Source organism: Anopheles coluzzii, chromosome 2 (assembly GCF_943734685.1).
Source record: "Anopheles coluzzii chromosome 2, AcolN3, whole genome shotgun sequence".
In the NCBI taxonomy this organism is placed as follows: Eukaryota; Metazoa; Arthropoda; class Insecta; order Diptera; family Culicidae; genus Anopheles; species Anopheles coluzzii.
Window position 1 is genome coordinate 44,763,104 of NC_064670.1, and position 17,351 is coordinate 44,780,454.

Below are 17,351 nucleotides of genomic sequence, written 5' to 3' on the forward strand. Positions count from 1 at the left end.
AGCATCACTTAAGCTGTTTGAGTTGAACATTTGTTGTAAAATATATAGTCATACTATTCGTTCGTAGTTTGTTGTAAGCAGCGATGTTGGTATAATAGTCATAGGTAATATAGATGGTAATAAAGTATTGATCAATATAGTCAAAATCCTCAGATGCCCTATTAAAAAGCGAAACTTTGACAAGAAAAAGTAAAAATACCTCCCATAACATTGATTATTTAAAACAAATGTTCCCCCTTTTCACACTTTCCTCGTTATAACAAAACGACATACGTCAAGGCTTGCATTCGTATGTACAATTTCATAGTAGCAATCGAAAGAAAATTCTTGGAATGTTCAACAGTATTGGTGGTCCTGAAAAGGACCGTTTTGAGAAGGCAATGCCCCGTTTAGATAGGGACCGCTTCCGGATGCATGGACGATTTAGGCACGCTCTCCGCGGATGCGACGGGCCAGCTGGATGTCCTTGGGCATGATGGTGACGCGCTTGGCGTGGATGGCGCACAGATTCGTGTCTTCGAACAGACCAACCAGATACGCCTCGCTGGCTTCCTGCAGCGCCATGACGGCTGAGCTCTGGAAGCGGAGATCAGTCTTGAAGTCCTGGGCGATCTCACGCACCAAGCGCTGGAAGGGCAGCTTGCGGATGAGCAGCTCGGTCGACTTCTGGTAGCGACGGATTTCTCGGAGGGCCACCGTTCCCGGACGGTAACGATGCGGCTTCTTCACTCCTCCGGTGGCCGGGGCACTTTTACGAGCAGCCTTGGTGGCCAGCTGCTTGCGAGGAGCCTTACCTCCAGTCGATTTACGAGCGGTTTGCTTGGTACGAGCCATTTCACTTCGGGAGCGTAGGTTTCGTTGAGCACGGAGCGAACTTGTTTATTTGACAAAAGTTGAACGTTAAATGAGGAAACTGCTCGAACAAGAGCTATTTTTATGCGCTTGCCAACCCTTGTTTTCTCTCATATTAAGAGCAAGAGGGAATGCGTGGATGAAAAAGTATAAATAGGGACGTTGAGCTCGAAAACGCTCATTCGTGATCGTCAATTTGAAGTGTGAACATCGTGAACGTACAATCCTGTGCTCATCATGACTGGAAGAGGAAAGGGAGGAAAAGGTCTGGGTAAAGGAGGAGCCAAGCGTCACCGAAAAGTGCTGCGGGATAACATCCAGGGCATTACCAAGCCCGCCATCCGCCGTTTGGCTCGGCGCGGAGGAGTGAAACGTATCTCCGGTCTCATCTACGAGGAAACCCGTGGCGTCCTGAAAGTATTTCTGGAGAATGTGATTCGTGATGCGGTCACTTACACTGAACACGCCAAGCGTAAGACCGTCACCGCTATGGATGTGGTGTATGCTCTGAAGCGTCAGGGCCGCACTCTGTACGGTTTTGGAGGTTAAATTTATCTCTATAAAACTTCCATGTGGAGTCTCAAATCAAACGGTCCTTTTCAGGACCACAATACATTACTCAAGAGCTGTGTCTTTCGCAACATTAAAATGTTTTATTTGAGAGAAAAAATGTCTATGATGGCTTCGAATGGTGTGCGTATAACATTTTACTCGCATAACAAGCACTCACACTGCTGTATATTCAGTGCATTTACATGAAATGGCGTTTTGTAAATGTGCCTTTTAAACGTATGTGCATGCGTTTGAAGCGTACATAAAAGCGACGATTGAAGTGTTTGTTAAAATATTGAATTTTTATTTACTTATTAATTTATTAATTTATTTTATAGTGTCGAATTAAAATTATTTTATTTTTCAGGGCAAGCCGCTCATCCTCTTGAAGCAATAATCGCCGCTACACATGCGCTTCGTTCATTGATACTTGTGATAATTATTCAAAAGAAGCATTGGGCGAAAAAAGCTACACCGTTTTCATGAGGTTTGTGAGTTTATTATAACAGCTAACGGTGCCAATGCTGCCTTTGACTCCGTAAATCACTCAACGCTAATTTCAAAACTATCAAGCTACGGAATAAATAGGGCGCTTGTTCATTGGCTCTCCTGTAATTTAAGTGTAAGACAAATTACAGTGAATATTTCATCCGGGGTTCCACAAGGCAGTATTCTAGGCCCTATTCTTTTTATCATTTTGATAAATGACGTTATTTACGTTATACCAGATTGCGAAAATTGTGTTATGCAAATGATATGAAAATGTTCCTACCGGTATCAGATCAAACCGATTGTTTAACTCTTCAAAACTGTTTAATTCGATTTAACTCATACCCACCAAATACTTTCTGCATGATTTGCTATCAGGGTGCTATGAACATGAAGAAATTAACTCCACCTCCAAAATCTCTGCTGTTAACTGAATGCTATATATTTTCTTGGGATACTGACTTCATTTGGTATACTGACTTAGCGATGCTCCGCTAGCGATGATTACATTTTGGTTTGTACATTTGGTAATTGTTCCCCAGCTTCCGTTATCATTAAAATGTTTCCCAGTTATTATCCAGGACAAACACCTTGGGACCTCATAGATCGCATAATGAATTATTTGGGAAAAGTAACGCTCAGCCCTCTACGTTACGCTAGCGTTACAAGTAACGTTTGTCTAGCGCAAACCCAAGCAGCATTTTTGAACGCCTGGTTTAATCGTCGTGGATAAGCAAATTCCCGCTGCGCAAATTTGAGCAGTTTCCAGCGCAGATAATGCACCAAAATCTGCGCTGGCCAGCGCAGATTTGGCCTGGTCTCCCGCGCTGGACTTCAGCGATTCCCGCGCTGGGTCGAGCAAGTTTAGCGCCATCTGTGGGCGAAATGGACGAACTATTTATGGCGGTGGAGCAAAAAAAACGGTCAAATTTTTTTTAAAAAATGGCGCCCATTTTTTCGTCCGCTTCTTCTCCCTCCCTCACATTGACCTGCCTTACTTGCGCTTCTGCCCGTGCCTTCCGCCGCCAGCTGATTGGTTGTTGTGGTGTATGCGTTGGTTCATATATGTGCATTGCGGTTGTGTATTGTTATTGGTGGGTGTTAGCATTTATTAATTTGTGTGTGACCTTGAGACGCTGTGGGAGAAGCTGGATTGGGATTTGAAGTGTTATCGCTGTATTGATGGTTTATTTTATTTCGTGCCGCTGCTGATGAGACCATTCGATGCCCGTGCCAGTTGAGGGTGAAGAAGCCTATTTAAAACAAGCGTAGGAGAACGTCTAACACTAATCTAATATTTTTTTTAATTTGAACATGTTTGATGCTTCAACGACCTTCTAAGCATCATGAAGCACAGTGTATAGTGACTAAAAATATATTTTTTTAATGTGCCGAAATCTTTCTCGAGTTTTTGTGTCTCGACACACACACACACGCACACAGCGCGGGGAAAGTGACCATTCACTCTATCATGTTCCGCTCCCCCACCCCGCCTGGCGTTTTGGATGAGGATGCGCTGCAAGATAGCTGAACCAGCCTATCTTCCGATAAGGTAGCCGTAATGGATCATGCGGTAAGGGGGTGGGGAGTGGGGGGGGGGGGTTTGTGAATGCGTATTCGCGTTCGCGCTTTCGTGGATGCATGCTCGCGTGCGCGCTTTCGTGGGTGCGTGCTCGCATGCGCGCTTTCGGGGGTGCGTGCTGGCGTGCGCGCTTTTATGCTCGAGGGCGCGCGTACGTGCGTGTGTGCGTGCGTGCGTGCGTGCGTGCGCGCGTTCATGCATGTTTGCGTGTGTGTGTGTGTGTGTGTGTGTGTGTGTGTGTGTGTGTGTGTGCGAGTTTGCGCGTGCGTGTTTGTGTGTGAGTTTGCGCGCCCTCGTGTTTGTGTGTTTGTGTGCGTGCGTGCGTTTGGAAACCCCAAAACTATTTGATTCTGATGCGTACATTTTCATCCGCTGCGGCTACAAAGTCCATGCATTTTCGATCTCGCTACCTGAGAGACAACACAACCATTGGCATTGGCATCTTTGCGATAGGCTCTGCTATTGGGGGTATTAAAAAGACACACGATCAAAGCAAACGTGCGTGTTATATGTAGCACATTTACAGTGAACCCTCTCTTATTTGACACCTCTCCAATTTGAAAAACCTCTCTTATTTGAACATTTTGCACAGTCCCTTGATTTCCAGTACATTTTTGTTCCTTTAATTTGGAAAACCTCTGAAATCTGTATCCCTCTTATTTGTGTATGGTGTTGCCATGGTTATTGAAAGATGTGTGCTCAAATTGGCGATTCTGTTCGCAGTTTCCTATAGCAACAGTTGAGGCTGCATACTAAATGTTCTGTCTCTTTCTTGTTTGGATTGACCTTTCATTCACTTTTCACCTCTGTAATTTGAAAACCCCTCTTATTCGACAGTCCCATCGCCACTCAAATAAGAGAGGGTTCACTGTATTTCTAATTCAGCTAGTGGACCCAAGTGGAAACAACATTTTGAATTGAATTTATACAAAAGAGGATTCTGGATTTGTTTATTACGGTGCGCGTATGGTGCTGCACCTGTCCGTCCAGAATCTGGCGGCTTGTTGGCTTGGAGTCGGTATCATGACGCCGATTGACCGGCAATGCCTTGGAATGGGTTCGGATCGGTAGGTTCATGTTTTGGTCGAGTGCATTCCGTCCATTTGTCTCGTCACAGCGGTAGCCCGGCAGCAACAAAGTCAAGGAAAACTCTTACCCGCGTGTGGACTGCTACGCTAAGTTCTTTTTATTATTATTATTATTATTATTGGCGTACTAGCCAAAGCGATCATGCCGGCCTTTTCAGGACTTGAGTACCACGTAGCCGGATAGTCACCTCTTGATACGGCGGACGGTTCGTACGCGGTTAGAACCCACGACGGGGGTACTGCCACACTGTCTCCTGCTCGATGTATACGCTGCAGGCAGGGGGAAGGATGCACTCTACAGTAAAAAAAAAAACACCGTCATGAACCAGCGGCGGACCTAACGGTAGGTGGACTAGGCGGTCGCCGATGATCTCTACAAATGGACAGAGTATCAATGACAAGGGCCCCCGGAAAGATGGTCTTTAGGGCTCCGTGGCTGGAGAACCATTTGCACCTCCCCTCCCCCCATGGCGACTACAATTTTAGGGCCTGTGACCGATGATCGTAGGGGTTCCATGGCCACCGCCCTCTCCATCCGTCGGCAATTTAAGTATACTGTTCAATCTCCTAACAGCTGTGTGCCACTACCCCTGCTCCCTGTCATCAGTTACCATTGACAGGGACCTCAATTCGTCTTTCCGCCTTTCATTAACACCTTCCTTTCTTTGACCGATGGATCATAACATTCCGGAAAAAAACACATTTGGCGACAGTTGTGCACACACACGCACGCTCATACCTTTGCGCAGACGGCACAGCATATCTGTGTAATCTACAACATACGAAAGCAAAAGCTTAGTGTAACAAAGTTATCTTTAATGCTTAACACGTTCAGATCGATGACAGGCCCCACTGCCTGCCAGTGAACTTTCCAGCCTGCGTTCTAGGTGCTGGTGGAAAGGAAAGTTGATGAAAATCAGCGAATGCGAATTAGGATTCAGCGCGTTTCACATCAAACCCTCCAGCGTTAGCTAGCGATTCCTTAGTCATTTTTACATTGCAGCAATAGAACTTATTGCGCTTTTTTGGTTTGATTTGTAAAAATGCAACTTCATCGCCGCAATGTGTATAAACGGTTTTTTAAGCGCCACAGCAACTCATGAGCATTGCCCACACGCGAGAATGAGATAGCGCTAGGGAGGGAAAGAGCACGGACGATGGCTGACAGCGATTGGCCGTCTGACACACCAACACATTCAAACCTTCGACAGCGCGCTCAGCCGAGGGGAATGAGGCGGAGCCAGGGACGGGCAGCTCGACGAGCTGCTCGACAAATTTGCCGTTGGAGAAAAAAGAGGGCATGATAAAATTCTCAGAACTCCATGATTTCTTGCGTCGCTTTGCGCAGCGGGTTGAGGTAAAAGTAAGGCTCAGCCCTCTACGTTACGCTAGCGTTACGCGTAACGCCTGTTTATCACAAACCCAAGCACAATTTTTGAACGCCTGTTTTAACCGCCGTGGATGAGCAAATTAAAAGATTATCATGTCTTAATATAGTTTTTTTACATGATAATTAGAAAAGCAACAAGTTTTGAACAAACATAAAAAAGAACAGCAATTGCTTCTAAAGATAACACTCATTGATAATTCATGAGTATAAATAAATTATATTATTACTATTAGGCTATCATTTTTAACAGCAATCAGAGTTGTAACAACCTGACAACTTGATTATAATTATAACAATCTTACACATTGTAACGTCCGGACTAATATCGCACACTGTGCTCTCAACCTGAATCCCGAACGCAGCGGTATAAACGCGTTATACCTTGACCGCTGGAGCACCCGGTGTGCTAGATGAACTTTCATAGAATAAAGCTCTCTTCTTGGCGCGACATTGAACTGAACAGACGTAAGCCACTAACTTCTGCGTATAATTATTTGTGTGCTCTTCCGAACTGTGCTAAATCTTATTGTTGCGTCCAGCAACAAAGCTCTTTCTTTCGCGAATTTAAAGTTGAAACATCAGTTTTCTTAATTCACTTAATTTAATTAAACTGTATTAAAAATTCACTGAACTTTCTTCTCTTGGCGCGATGGTAGAAAGAGGTCGATTTTCCTCTTTGTGCCCGTTTTAAAACTTCACGCAAACCCGATTGCGGTCATTCCACTTAATTTGCGCAGGTTCATCCGTTGCACGCGAAGCTCCTTCGGGATGAACCATTCTTACTCTCTCTATTTCGCCCGTGTTTGTTTCGCCTGTGCTACCTGTCCCTCTCTCTCACTTCACCACAACGCATCTGTCAAACTAGAACCGCTGTTGGTGAACAACACTTATTAAAACGGCCAATTAACCTGCCGCCAACCGTAAAACGCTTGGTCGTTACAACATAAAAAATGGTTACTTTTAAAAATGATTATTTATTTATGTTCCCAACTATTGATAGAGCAAGATAATGAAATACATACAAATATTTACTACCTTCATTAACCTCAATTTAAAAAAGAGCCCTCGCACCTAAAGTAAAGTTTATTCAAATAGGCGGAAACATAGATTGAATAGGTAATAATTATATTTCATATACATTATTAATTTATAAATATTTTTAATATTTTATACTTTCTAATCATAGGAACTGTTACTAAAATTGAAAGCTTTTGGGGTGTTTATGAACTTCCTTCTTTCAGACTATTTTTCATAAATCATAGTGCAGCAATGAAAAATATTAAACCTCTTATTTACTTGTTATTGAAAAATGAAATCTCGTAGAAATCGATTCATCTTAAAGCAATTAACTTGTTTTTCATCCCAGTTTAAAATGTTTTTTATTCAAATAATGCACACTGGTTGGTCGCGTGGACAAAATCTCTATAAAAATGCTGCTTGGGAATTATAAAGGGTATGTAACGCTTCTCTTGTGTAACGTAGAGGGCTGAGCCTTACTTTTACCAAAAAAACTTTATTAAGACATGATAATCTATTAATTTGCTCATCCACGGCTGTTAAAACAGGCGTTCAAAAATGGTGCTTGGGTTTGTGGTAAACAGGCGTTACGCGTAACGCTAGCGTAACGTAGAGGGCTGAGCCTTACTTTTACCTCAATTTGCTTATCCACGACGATTAAACCAGGCGTTCAAAAATGCTGCTTGGGTTTGCGCTAGACAGACGTTACTTGTAACGCTAGCGTAACGTAGAGGGCTGAGCGTTACTTTTCCCAAATAATTCATTATGCGATCTATGAGCTCCCAGGGTGTTTGTCCTGGATAATAACTGGGAAACATTTTAATGATAACGGAATCTGGGGAACAATTACCAAATGTACAAACCAAAATGTAAGCATCGCTAGCGGAGCATTGCTAAGTCAGTATACCCATTGAAGTCAGTATCCCAAGAAAATATATAGTATTCAGTTAACAGCATAGATTTTGGAGGTGGAGTTAATTTCTTCATGTTCATAGCACCCTGATAGCAAATCATGCAGAAAGTATTTGGTGGGTATGAGTTAAATCGAATTAAACAGTTTTGAAGAGTTAAACAATCGGTTTGATCTGATACCGGTTGGAACATTTTCATATCATCTGCATAAATCAATTTGTCGCAATCTGGTATAACGTAAATAACATCATTTATAAATTTTTAAATAGAATAGGGCCGAGAAACGTGGATCCCCGGACGTGTTGGTGAATGGTGCATATAGAGAGAAGGAAATATTCACTGTAATATGCCTATCACTTCAATAACAGGAGAGCCAATGAACTAGCGCCCCATTTACTCCATAGCTTGATAGTTTTGAAATAAGCATTGAGTGATTTACGGATTCAAAGGCAACATTGACGCTGTTGGCTGTTATAATAAATTCACAAACCTCATGTAAACGGTATAGTTTTTTTCACCTTATTTCTTTCTTTTGATGAGTTATCCCAAGTATACATGAACGATGCGCATGTATAAGACAGATTAGAGCTGATGCAAAAAACGGTATGATCCACGCGGCGATTATTGCTTCAAGAGGATGAGAGGTTCGCACTAAAAAAAATTTTTTTATTAGAACATTTAGATAAAAAAACGCAAGAGAGAAAAATGATTCATTTTAACAAACGCTTCAATCGTTGCTTTTGCGAACGCTTCAAACGCATACGTATAAGTTAAAAAATCACACTCACAAAACGCCATCTCATGTAAATGCACTGAATATATAGCAGTGTGAGTGCTTGTTATGCGAGTAAAATGTTATACGCACACCATTCGAAGCCATCATAGACATTTTTTCTCTCAAATAAAACATTTTAATGTTGCGAAAGACACAGCTCTTGAGTAATGTATTGTGGTCCTGAAAAGGACCGTTTGATTTGAGACTCCACATGGAAGTTTTATAGAGATAAATTTAACCTCCAAAACCGTACAGAGTGCGGCCCTGACGCTTCAGAGCATACACCACATCCATAGCGGTGACGGTCTTACGCTTGGCGTGTTCAGTGTAAGTGACCGCATCACGAATCACATTCTCCAGAAATACTTTCAGGACGCCACGGGTTTCCTCGTAGATGAGACCGGAGATACGTTTCACTCCTCCGCGCCGAGCCAAACGGCGGATGGCGGGCTTGGTAATGCCCTGGATGTTATCCCGCAGCACTTTTCGGTGACGCTTGGCTCCTCCTTTACCCAGACCTTTTCCTCCCTTTCCTCTTCCAGTCATGATGAGCACAGGATTGTACGTTCACGATGTTCACACTTCAAATTGACGATCACGAATGAGCGTTTTCGAGCTCAACGTCCCTATTTATACTTTTTCATCCACGCATTCCCTCTTGCTCTTAATATGAGAGAAAACAAGGGTTGGCAAGCGCATAAAAATAGCTCTTGTTCGAGCAGTTTCCTCATTTAACGTTCAACCTTTTTTATTCCGTAAAGACATTCTTCCATCAGTCATTCCGTAAAGACCAGTCAAGTTCCCTCATTCTTGATCGTCATTCGACTTGTGACAGCTGAAGTGTGCGGACGTATTTCTTATACCTCCTGCTCTGTAGTCTGTGATTTGTTACCCGGTATTTTTCCTCTTTGTTTCGTGTGCGACCTTGCTGTGAAGTGTTACTTTTAGCCGTTCAATGCAGTCCTTTTCAGGACTGGTTTTACGTGGTTAGGGATAATATCTGTATCACAGTGAAGTGTTTGTTGGTGTGGTGATTCTGTGATTTAAACAGTGATTTGAAATTGAAATAAATAGTTGTTTTAAAAGAAATATTTTTACATTGGGCTGGCACCATGTCAGACCCTCCCCCCTTAGGGGGGAATTTTCCCCCTCCCGGGACCACTCGTAGAGTGAGACCTATGCCCCCATGGATGGACAAAGACAATGAGAATGGTGAACTAAAGTATTTGGTGCTTCAAATGGCAAATGACTCTGTCTTGCCCGTAAACCCATTCATCGTAGGTAAAACCATCAAGGACGCCGTTGGCAGTGATCTTAGTGAGTTTGGCCGTAAAATCGACAGTGGAAAGAAGCTTTTGCTGAAAACTAGGAACCAAAGCCACTTCGAGAAGCTTCAAAAAATTACAAAGTTAATCGATGGAACCCTTGTGAAAGTTGCTCCTCATGTGACCCTCAATAGTGTTCAGTGTGTAATTTTTGCCCCGGATCTAAAAGGATTAAGTGATGAAGATATTCTGGAGAACTTGAGTGACCAAAAAGTAATGAATGTTCGGCGTTTTACGCGTAAAGTGAATGGTGAAATTGTACCAACAAACATTTTTCTGCTTCGAATCAATGCTACCTCCATTCCGGAGTTTATTCGCCTTGGTGCTTTACAAGTAAAAACAAGAGCCTATTACCCGAAACCAATGCAGTGTTTTAAGTGTGGACAGTTTGGACATACACAGATTCACTGTAAACTTTCGCCTACCTGCACTAACTGTGGTACCCCTGCGCATGGAGAGTGCACCGTAGATCCCGTGTGCATAAACTGCAAGGACAACCACAGCACCACGTCTCGTACCTGTCCCCGCTACATTCAAGAAGAACAGGTCATCAAGTACAAGATCGACAACAACTGTTCTTACGGTGAGGCACGTAAAGCTCTGCTTAATGTTACCCAAGCCACAAATTCTAGTCCCATTCAAAATCGCATCACATACGCACAACAGACACACACAGTAGATGAAAAAGATACCCAAATTGAAGAACTCAAGAAAAAGAATGAATCTCTAGAAAAAATGATAATTTTGCTTACACAAACAGTAACTAATCTAACAACAAAAATCGAAGATCAGGATAAAACTATGAAAAGAATGTGCAAGAATTTTGAAAAGAGTTTAGAAAAAAAGAAAATAGAATCTCAAATGGAAATTGAAGAGGATGAAACTGAAGAAGAATTAGACGATTTTAGCACGGAAGAAAGCACAGAAGAAAGCACTGAAGAAGAAACTGAAGAAGATAATGAAGACAAAAAAGTAGAAAAAGTAAAACATGTAAAACAAAATGACGTAGACGAACAAAATAACACCACTAACAAACGGAAACGTTCCCACCAAAAGAACACCCCCTCCTCGGAAGAGGAATCCCAACCCCGAAAAATCATCCCCATCTCTCCCTCATCCCAATCCACCAACCCTCCCACATCCAATCCTTCTCCCTCTGTCGCCTCTAAAAAAACTCTTAGATCTAACACGAAATCTGTAGATTAATTTATAATTTCAATATTAACAATATCCTTCTGATTATAAGCATTAACTTTCCTTCATTTTTCCTTTACTACATAATTCAATTCATCCTATCAATCTAATAACTATTCATCCATATTTGCATTATCCTGGAATATCAGAAGCATGAACCAAAATATAGAAGAACTAAAACTACTAATCAATAGACACGATCCAACAATAATCACCCTTCAAGAAGTAATGACAGTTCCCTCTCTCCTTAGCTCTCCTCTTAATAGATACAATTGGTACACTAACATACACCCAACCATACCTCATCATAGTGTAGCTGTAGGCATTTTAAAACACATTCCATCAAATAGAATAGCTATATCCACTATTCTTCCCGCAGTAGCTGTAGAAATTTCTTCTCCCGTGCAATGCTCCATAGTATGTTTATATCTTTCTCATTCAATCAACCCTTTTACAATAATTTCCGATCTCACTAGTACCTTTCAGCAAATTAATAATAATTTAATTGTTTTAGGGGATTTTAATGCCCAACATACCACCTGGGGATGCTCGACCTCATGTAACAGAGGGAACAGCATTGCTTGTGTTTTTGAAACAATTGGTCTGGAAGTAATTTCAAACCAATCCGCTACACGTATTTCTCCCATAAACGGCAAAGGCTCCATACTTGACTACTGCGCTGTGTCATCTTCTATGGCACAGCAGTTCACAGTTACAGTTTCTAATGACACTCATGGTAGTGATCATTTTCCACTTTTAATCCACAGTAGTTTAAATCCCCAGCGGCCTCTTCTCCGCCCCAGGTGGAAATATGAGGAGGCCAATTGGGCAGCATATCAAAGAGAAATAATGTTCAATCTTCCACTTGATGAAAATCCCCCTCTCTCTCGCTTTACTGCATGCATTGAATACGCCGCTTCTCGGAGTATTCCCCGTACAACTGGAAAACCTGGAAAAAGATGTGAGCCATGGTGGAACGCAACAGTTGCTGCAGCTATTAAAGCTCGCAGAGCTGCTTTGCGTAAATTCCGCCGAGCTAGCAAAAATCCGGATAATTTTTTCACACCAATTTTTGCTGAGGAATTTCGTACAGCCAATCGACTTGCCAAGGAAGCAGTTCGTCTTGCCAAAAAGAATTACTGGGATAATTTCATTAATGAAATTAATCCTCAGTTATCTAGCAAGGAAGTGTGGAGACGAGTCGGTTGTTTGAATGGTAAAAATCAACAAAGCTCCACAATAGTTCTCAAAACCCAGGACACTATCATTGCCCCTGCTGAAGTACCTGAAGCCTTTGCCATCCACTTTTCTGATGTTTCTGCCACACACAATTATCCGAGTAATTTTCAAACCCATAAACTTAACACTGAATCTGTTCCAATTTCTTTCCCTGATGCCACTGAACATAGATACAATAGTCTTTTCACATTAACTGAACTCCATTGGGCATTAAGGAAATGTAAAGGTAGATCTGCTGGTCCCGATAACATAGGATATCCCTTACTGCAAAACCTCCCTGTAGAATCTAAATCCACCCTTCTTAACATTTACAATAGTATTTGGTCTTCTGGTAATATTCCTAATGATTGGAAAAGTAGTTTAACTATCCCCATACCCAAACTTAACAAACCTAACAACAACGTTGATAGCTACCGTCCAATCTCCCTCCTTAGCTGCATGGGTAAAGTTTTAGAACGCATGGTTAATCGCCGCCTCTCGCAAGAATTAGAAGACAGAAACCTGCTTAGCTCTGACCAACACGCTTTTCGGAGCGGGTTGGGCACGGAAACATATTTTGCCAAATTAGATGATACTATTCAAAAATCAATAGACCAGGATCATCACATAGACTTTGCCATCATAGATATTTCCAAAGCTTTTGATCGCACTTGGCGCCATTCCATTCTTTCTCAACTAGCTTTTTGGGGCTTTGATGGCCGGCTCACCAATTTCATAGACAATTTTTTTACAGACAGATCATTTAGAGTCCTAATCGGTAATAGTGTTTCTAATCCATATCCTCTAGAAAACGGTGTCCCTCAGGGCGCCATCCTTTCTCCTACACTTTTCCTTATCAGTATAGAATCTCTGTTTTGCTCCATTCCATATGAAATCAAACCTTTTGTCTATGCCGATGATATCATTCTGGTCTCTTCATCGAGATCTGTTAGCACGTCTCGTCAGCTTCTCCAAAAAGGAGTTGAAAAGATAAGGCAATGGTCTCGGTGGACAGGTCATGAAATATCCCATGCCAAATCTCAAATCCTCCATATCTGCAAAATGGGCTTTCATCGCAAACTACCAATCAAACTTCACAACCACATCATACCAAATGTAAACTCAGCGAAAATATTAGGTGTTACATTTGACACAAAACTTACTTTCATTCCCCACTCCAACCGGATAAGAAAAGAAGCAAAAACCAGACTGAACCTCTTTAGGATGTTAGGAGCTGGACAACATCGTGCATCACGTCTAACACTTCTGCAGATCCTCAATAGCTGGCTGCTTCCCAAAATTCTCTACGGTATTGAGATTGTCTCTCGCCAACGAGAAAACTTTGAGAAGCGTATTGCTCCCATATACCATACAGCCATCCGCCTTTCAACTGGAGCCTTCTGCACCAGTCCAATCCTCTCTCTACTTTGTGAGAGCGGACTTCTTCCTTTTGATTACATTATCACCAACAGATTAACAGCTGCAGGAGGACGCATCCTAGAGAAGGACATCAAAGCCGAATCATTTATCAACAGAGTCAATGCACAATTTCATGCCCTTACCAACAACCAGCTTCCCCATATCAGCAAGCTTACCGGACGCGGAGGACGCCCTTGGTATCGTCAACCGCCTACAATAGACTGGTCTTTAAAAGATAAACTACGTGCAGGAAATTGCAGCCATATCGCCGGCCATCATTTTACCAGTCTCATCCAAAGCAAATACCAGAATCACCATCATATCTTTACCGACGGCTCTGTCCTTAATGAATCCGCCGGTTTCGGTATTTTCTCCTCCAACAACAGTTGTGCCATCAAACTACCAGACCATACCTCTATATTCTCAGCTGAAGCAATAGCCATGATAGTCGCCGCGCAAGAAGGTATTTGCCTTAATAAACCAAATATTATTTTCACCGACAGTGCCAGTGTTTTAGCCGCCCTAGAACATGGTAACATCCGAGATCCGCACATCCAACTATTAAATCAACTAGATAACTCCCCGGTTATAACATTCTGCTGGATACCTGGTCACTCGAGTATCAGCGGAAACGAGAAAGCTGACCAACTTGCAAACCAGGGTCGGCTCCGTCCTCCAGAAAACAACACAACCATAGCCCGCAGAGACTTCAACAAATGGAGCAAAACAATAGTTGACGAAAAATGGAACCTCACCTGGCACCGGAAACAAAATTCTATTCTTCGAACCATCAAACCATCAACAACAGCCTGGAAAGACACACACTCCAGCCAGAACCAACGAGTGCTATCACGCCTCAGGATTGGACACACCCGGCTTACACATTCCTATCTCCTAGAAAAGTCCAGTCCACCGTTATGCAGCTTTTGTGGCGTAAACATTACTGTTCGTCATATTCTCACCGATTGTCATGGATACACCACCGAACGCGCCTTATGCCATCTTGATACCAGCATAGACATCATCCTATCACCCGACCCCAAATGTCAGCGAAAACTCCTCAAATTCCTCCGTATGACAAACCTTTATGAAGAAATTTAGTTTATCAGAATAATATGTGTCGTAAATTAATATTGATCTTAAATTGATAATTTAATAAATTGATCTTCCTTTTAGTTTTAAGCTTAGTTTTAAGGTAACCGAGCAAACTCGGATTAAGGTTTACACAGGGAGGAAATGCCCTGGGTAAGAAGATTGTTAGGTTTAAGTAGTTTACGAAGAGGCGAATGAAGCCGAAAGGCTCAAAGTCTCTATAAAAATCAATAAAAAAAAAAAAAAAAAATTTAACGTTCAACTTTTGTCAAATAAACAAGTTCGCTCCGTGCTCAACGAAACCTACGCTCCCGAAGTGAAATGGCTCGTACCAAGCAAACCGCTCGTAAATCGACTGGAGGTAAGGCTCCTCGCAAGCAGCTGGCCACCAAGGCTGCTCGTAAAAGTGCCCCGGCCACCGGAGGAGTGAAGAAGCCGCATCGTTACCGTCCGGGAACGGTGGCCCTCCGAGAAATCCGTCGCTACCAGAAGTCGACCGAGCTGCTCATCCGCAAGCTGCCCTTCCAGCGCTTGGTGCGTGAGATCGCCCAGGACTTCAAGACTGATCACCGCTTCCAGAGCTCAGCCGTCATGGCGCTGCAGGAAGCCAGCGAGGCGTATCTGGTTGGTCTGTTCGAAGACACGAATCTGTGCGCCATCCACGCCAAGCGCGTCACCATCATGCCCAAGGACATCCAGCTGGCCCGTCGCATCCGCGGAGAGCGTGCCTAAATCGTCCATGCATCCGGAAGCGGTCCCTGCCTAAACGGGGCATTTCCTTCTCAAAACGGTCCTTTTCAGGACCACCAATACTGTTGAACATTCCAAGAATTTTCTTTCGATTGCTATTATGAAATTGTACATACGAATGCAAGCCTTCACGCATGTGGTTTTGTTATAACGAGGAAAGTGTGAAAAGGGGGAAAATTTGTTTTAAATAATCAATGTTATGGGAGGTATTTTAACTTTTTCTTGTCAAAGTTTCGCTTTTTAATAGGGCATCTGAGGATTTTGACTTTATTGATCCATACTTTATTACCATCTATATAACCTATGGCTATTATACCAACATCGCTGCTTACAACAAACTACGAACGAATAGTATGACTATATATTTTACAACAAATGTTCAACTCAAACACCTTAACCGATGCTTATACAAACGTGAATTAAAATGCTCAAGAAGACGACCCTTCAATACTTATTAGCAAGTTTAAAATCGAGCAAATCTATTACAACATTTGACTCACGACACATAAGCTGCTATTGGTTGCTTTGTCGATAAATTATCCTCGTATGCGCGAGGAAAATTTAATTTAAAAAAATGATTGTCATACAACGAGCGAAACGACTTCTATTCATAATTCATGATACACGAAACTCCATTTTCAATTTCACCTCGCAAGACGCTTCCAACCAGTGCGGACTTTTTTTATGTTTTTTTTTTTAAACGTGCTAAGGTTCTATTTAACATTAATATTTACAATGAACAACGCAGAACTTTAATGTCAATGTTGTTTCCAATGATGTGGATGACATAGTTCGCAAACAAACTTAGGATATGGCTGCGTTTACCTGCACTAATACCATTTAGTACAGGCAAACGCAACAAACTGAACAATAACGTTGACGAAGACGGACACCCTGAAATTAAAGCGCTAATTCGCTGGTGCAGATGAAACGAAGGATAATTCTTTGTTTGAATGCGGTTTGTGGTCCTGAAAAGGACCGATTTAAGAGAGGTTCATGAAAAGAAGCCAATCATTTCAGTGGCTTACTTCGAGCTGGTGTACTTTGTGACAGCCTTCGTTCCTTCGGAGACGGCGTGCTTGGCAAGCTCACCAGGCAGCAGCAGACGAACAGCGGTTTGGATTTCGCGGGACGTGATCGTCGAACGCTTGTTGTAGTGCGCCAAGCGGGATGCCTCAGCAGCAATGCGTTCGAAGATATCGTTGACGAAACTGTTCATGATGCTCATGGCCTTCGAAGAGATGCCAGTATCCGGGTGGACTTGCTTCAACACTTTGTAGATGTAAATAGCGTAGCTTTCCTTGCGGGTCTTGCGCTTCTTTTTCTTGTCGGACTTGGAAATATTTTTCTGGGCCTTGCCAGACTTCTTCGCAGCTTTTCCACTGGTTTTGGGTGCCATTTCGACGGAAAAATTCACTCAACACTGGGACACGATGTGTATGATTCAACGGGTGATTGCGTTCTATGTTGTTGTTGTTAGTATGGTTTAGAGAGGCTTTGGCTCCTGCGGAGTTCTTTCGCCTCTTTGTGGGGAAAAGTCAGATTATTAGATTGTTATAGTTGATGGAATAAATGTGATAGTTTTAGAAATTTTAGTAGATTTTCCCGTTTTTGTGGGTGAGGTGAAAGTATTGAGTCTATGTTGGCGTCAAGATGGCAAGTATTACGAAGTTGTGTGTATCCGTGGCATTCTGTT

General features: G+C 42.5%; 4 protein-coding genes across 4 annotated transcripts; 2 read left to right on the plus strand and 2 right to left on the minus strand.

Annotated features, from left to right (window-relative positions):
• Positions 1 to 235: 235 nt before the first annotated feature.
• LOC120949395 (histone H3-like) lies at positions 236 to 9,294 on the minus strand. The gene is made up of 2 exons (XM_049607840.1): positions 8,911 to 9,294; positions 236 to 874 (listed from the first exon to the last, which is right to left on the minus strand). The coding sequence occupies exons 1-2, from the start codon at positions 9,201 to 9,203 to the stop codon at positions 424 to 426; spliced, it is 744 nt and encodes a 247-aa protein (XP_049463797.1). The 5' UTR covers positions 9,204 to 9,294; the 3' UTR covers positions 236 to 423.
• On the plus strand, positions 868 to 1,676 carry LOC120949400 (histone H4). The gene has a single exon (XM_049607836.1). It carries the CDS (start codon positions 1,090 to 1,092, stop codon positions 1,399 to 1,401), a length of 312 nt encoding a protein of 103 aa, XP_049463793.1. The 5' UTR covers positions 868 to 1,089; the 3' UTR covers positions 1,402 to 1,676.
• Positions 9,295 to 15,211: 5,917 nt separating the features above from the next.
• Positions 15,212 to 15,821, plus strand: LOC125906888 (histone H3-like). Its single transcript, XM_049607781.1, has one exon. It carries the CDS (start codon positions 15,227 to 15,229, stop codon positions 15,635 to 15,637), a length of 411 nt encoding a protein of 136 aa, XP_049463738.1. The 5' UTR covers positions 15,212 to 15,226; the 3' UTR covers positions 15,638 to 15,821.
• Positions 15,822 to 15,914: 93 nt separating this feature from the next.
• LOC120961103 (histone H2B) lies at positions 15,915 to 17,135 on the minus strand. The gene has a single exon (XM_049607816.1). The coding sequence runs from the start codon at positions 17,052 to 17,054 to the stop codon at positions 16,680 to 16,682; it is 375 nt and encodes a 124-aa protein (XP_049463773.1). The 5' UTR covers positions 17,055 to 17,135; the 3' UTR covers positions 15,915 to 16,679.
• Positions 17,136 to 17,351: the final 216 nt, after the last annotated feature.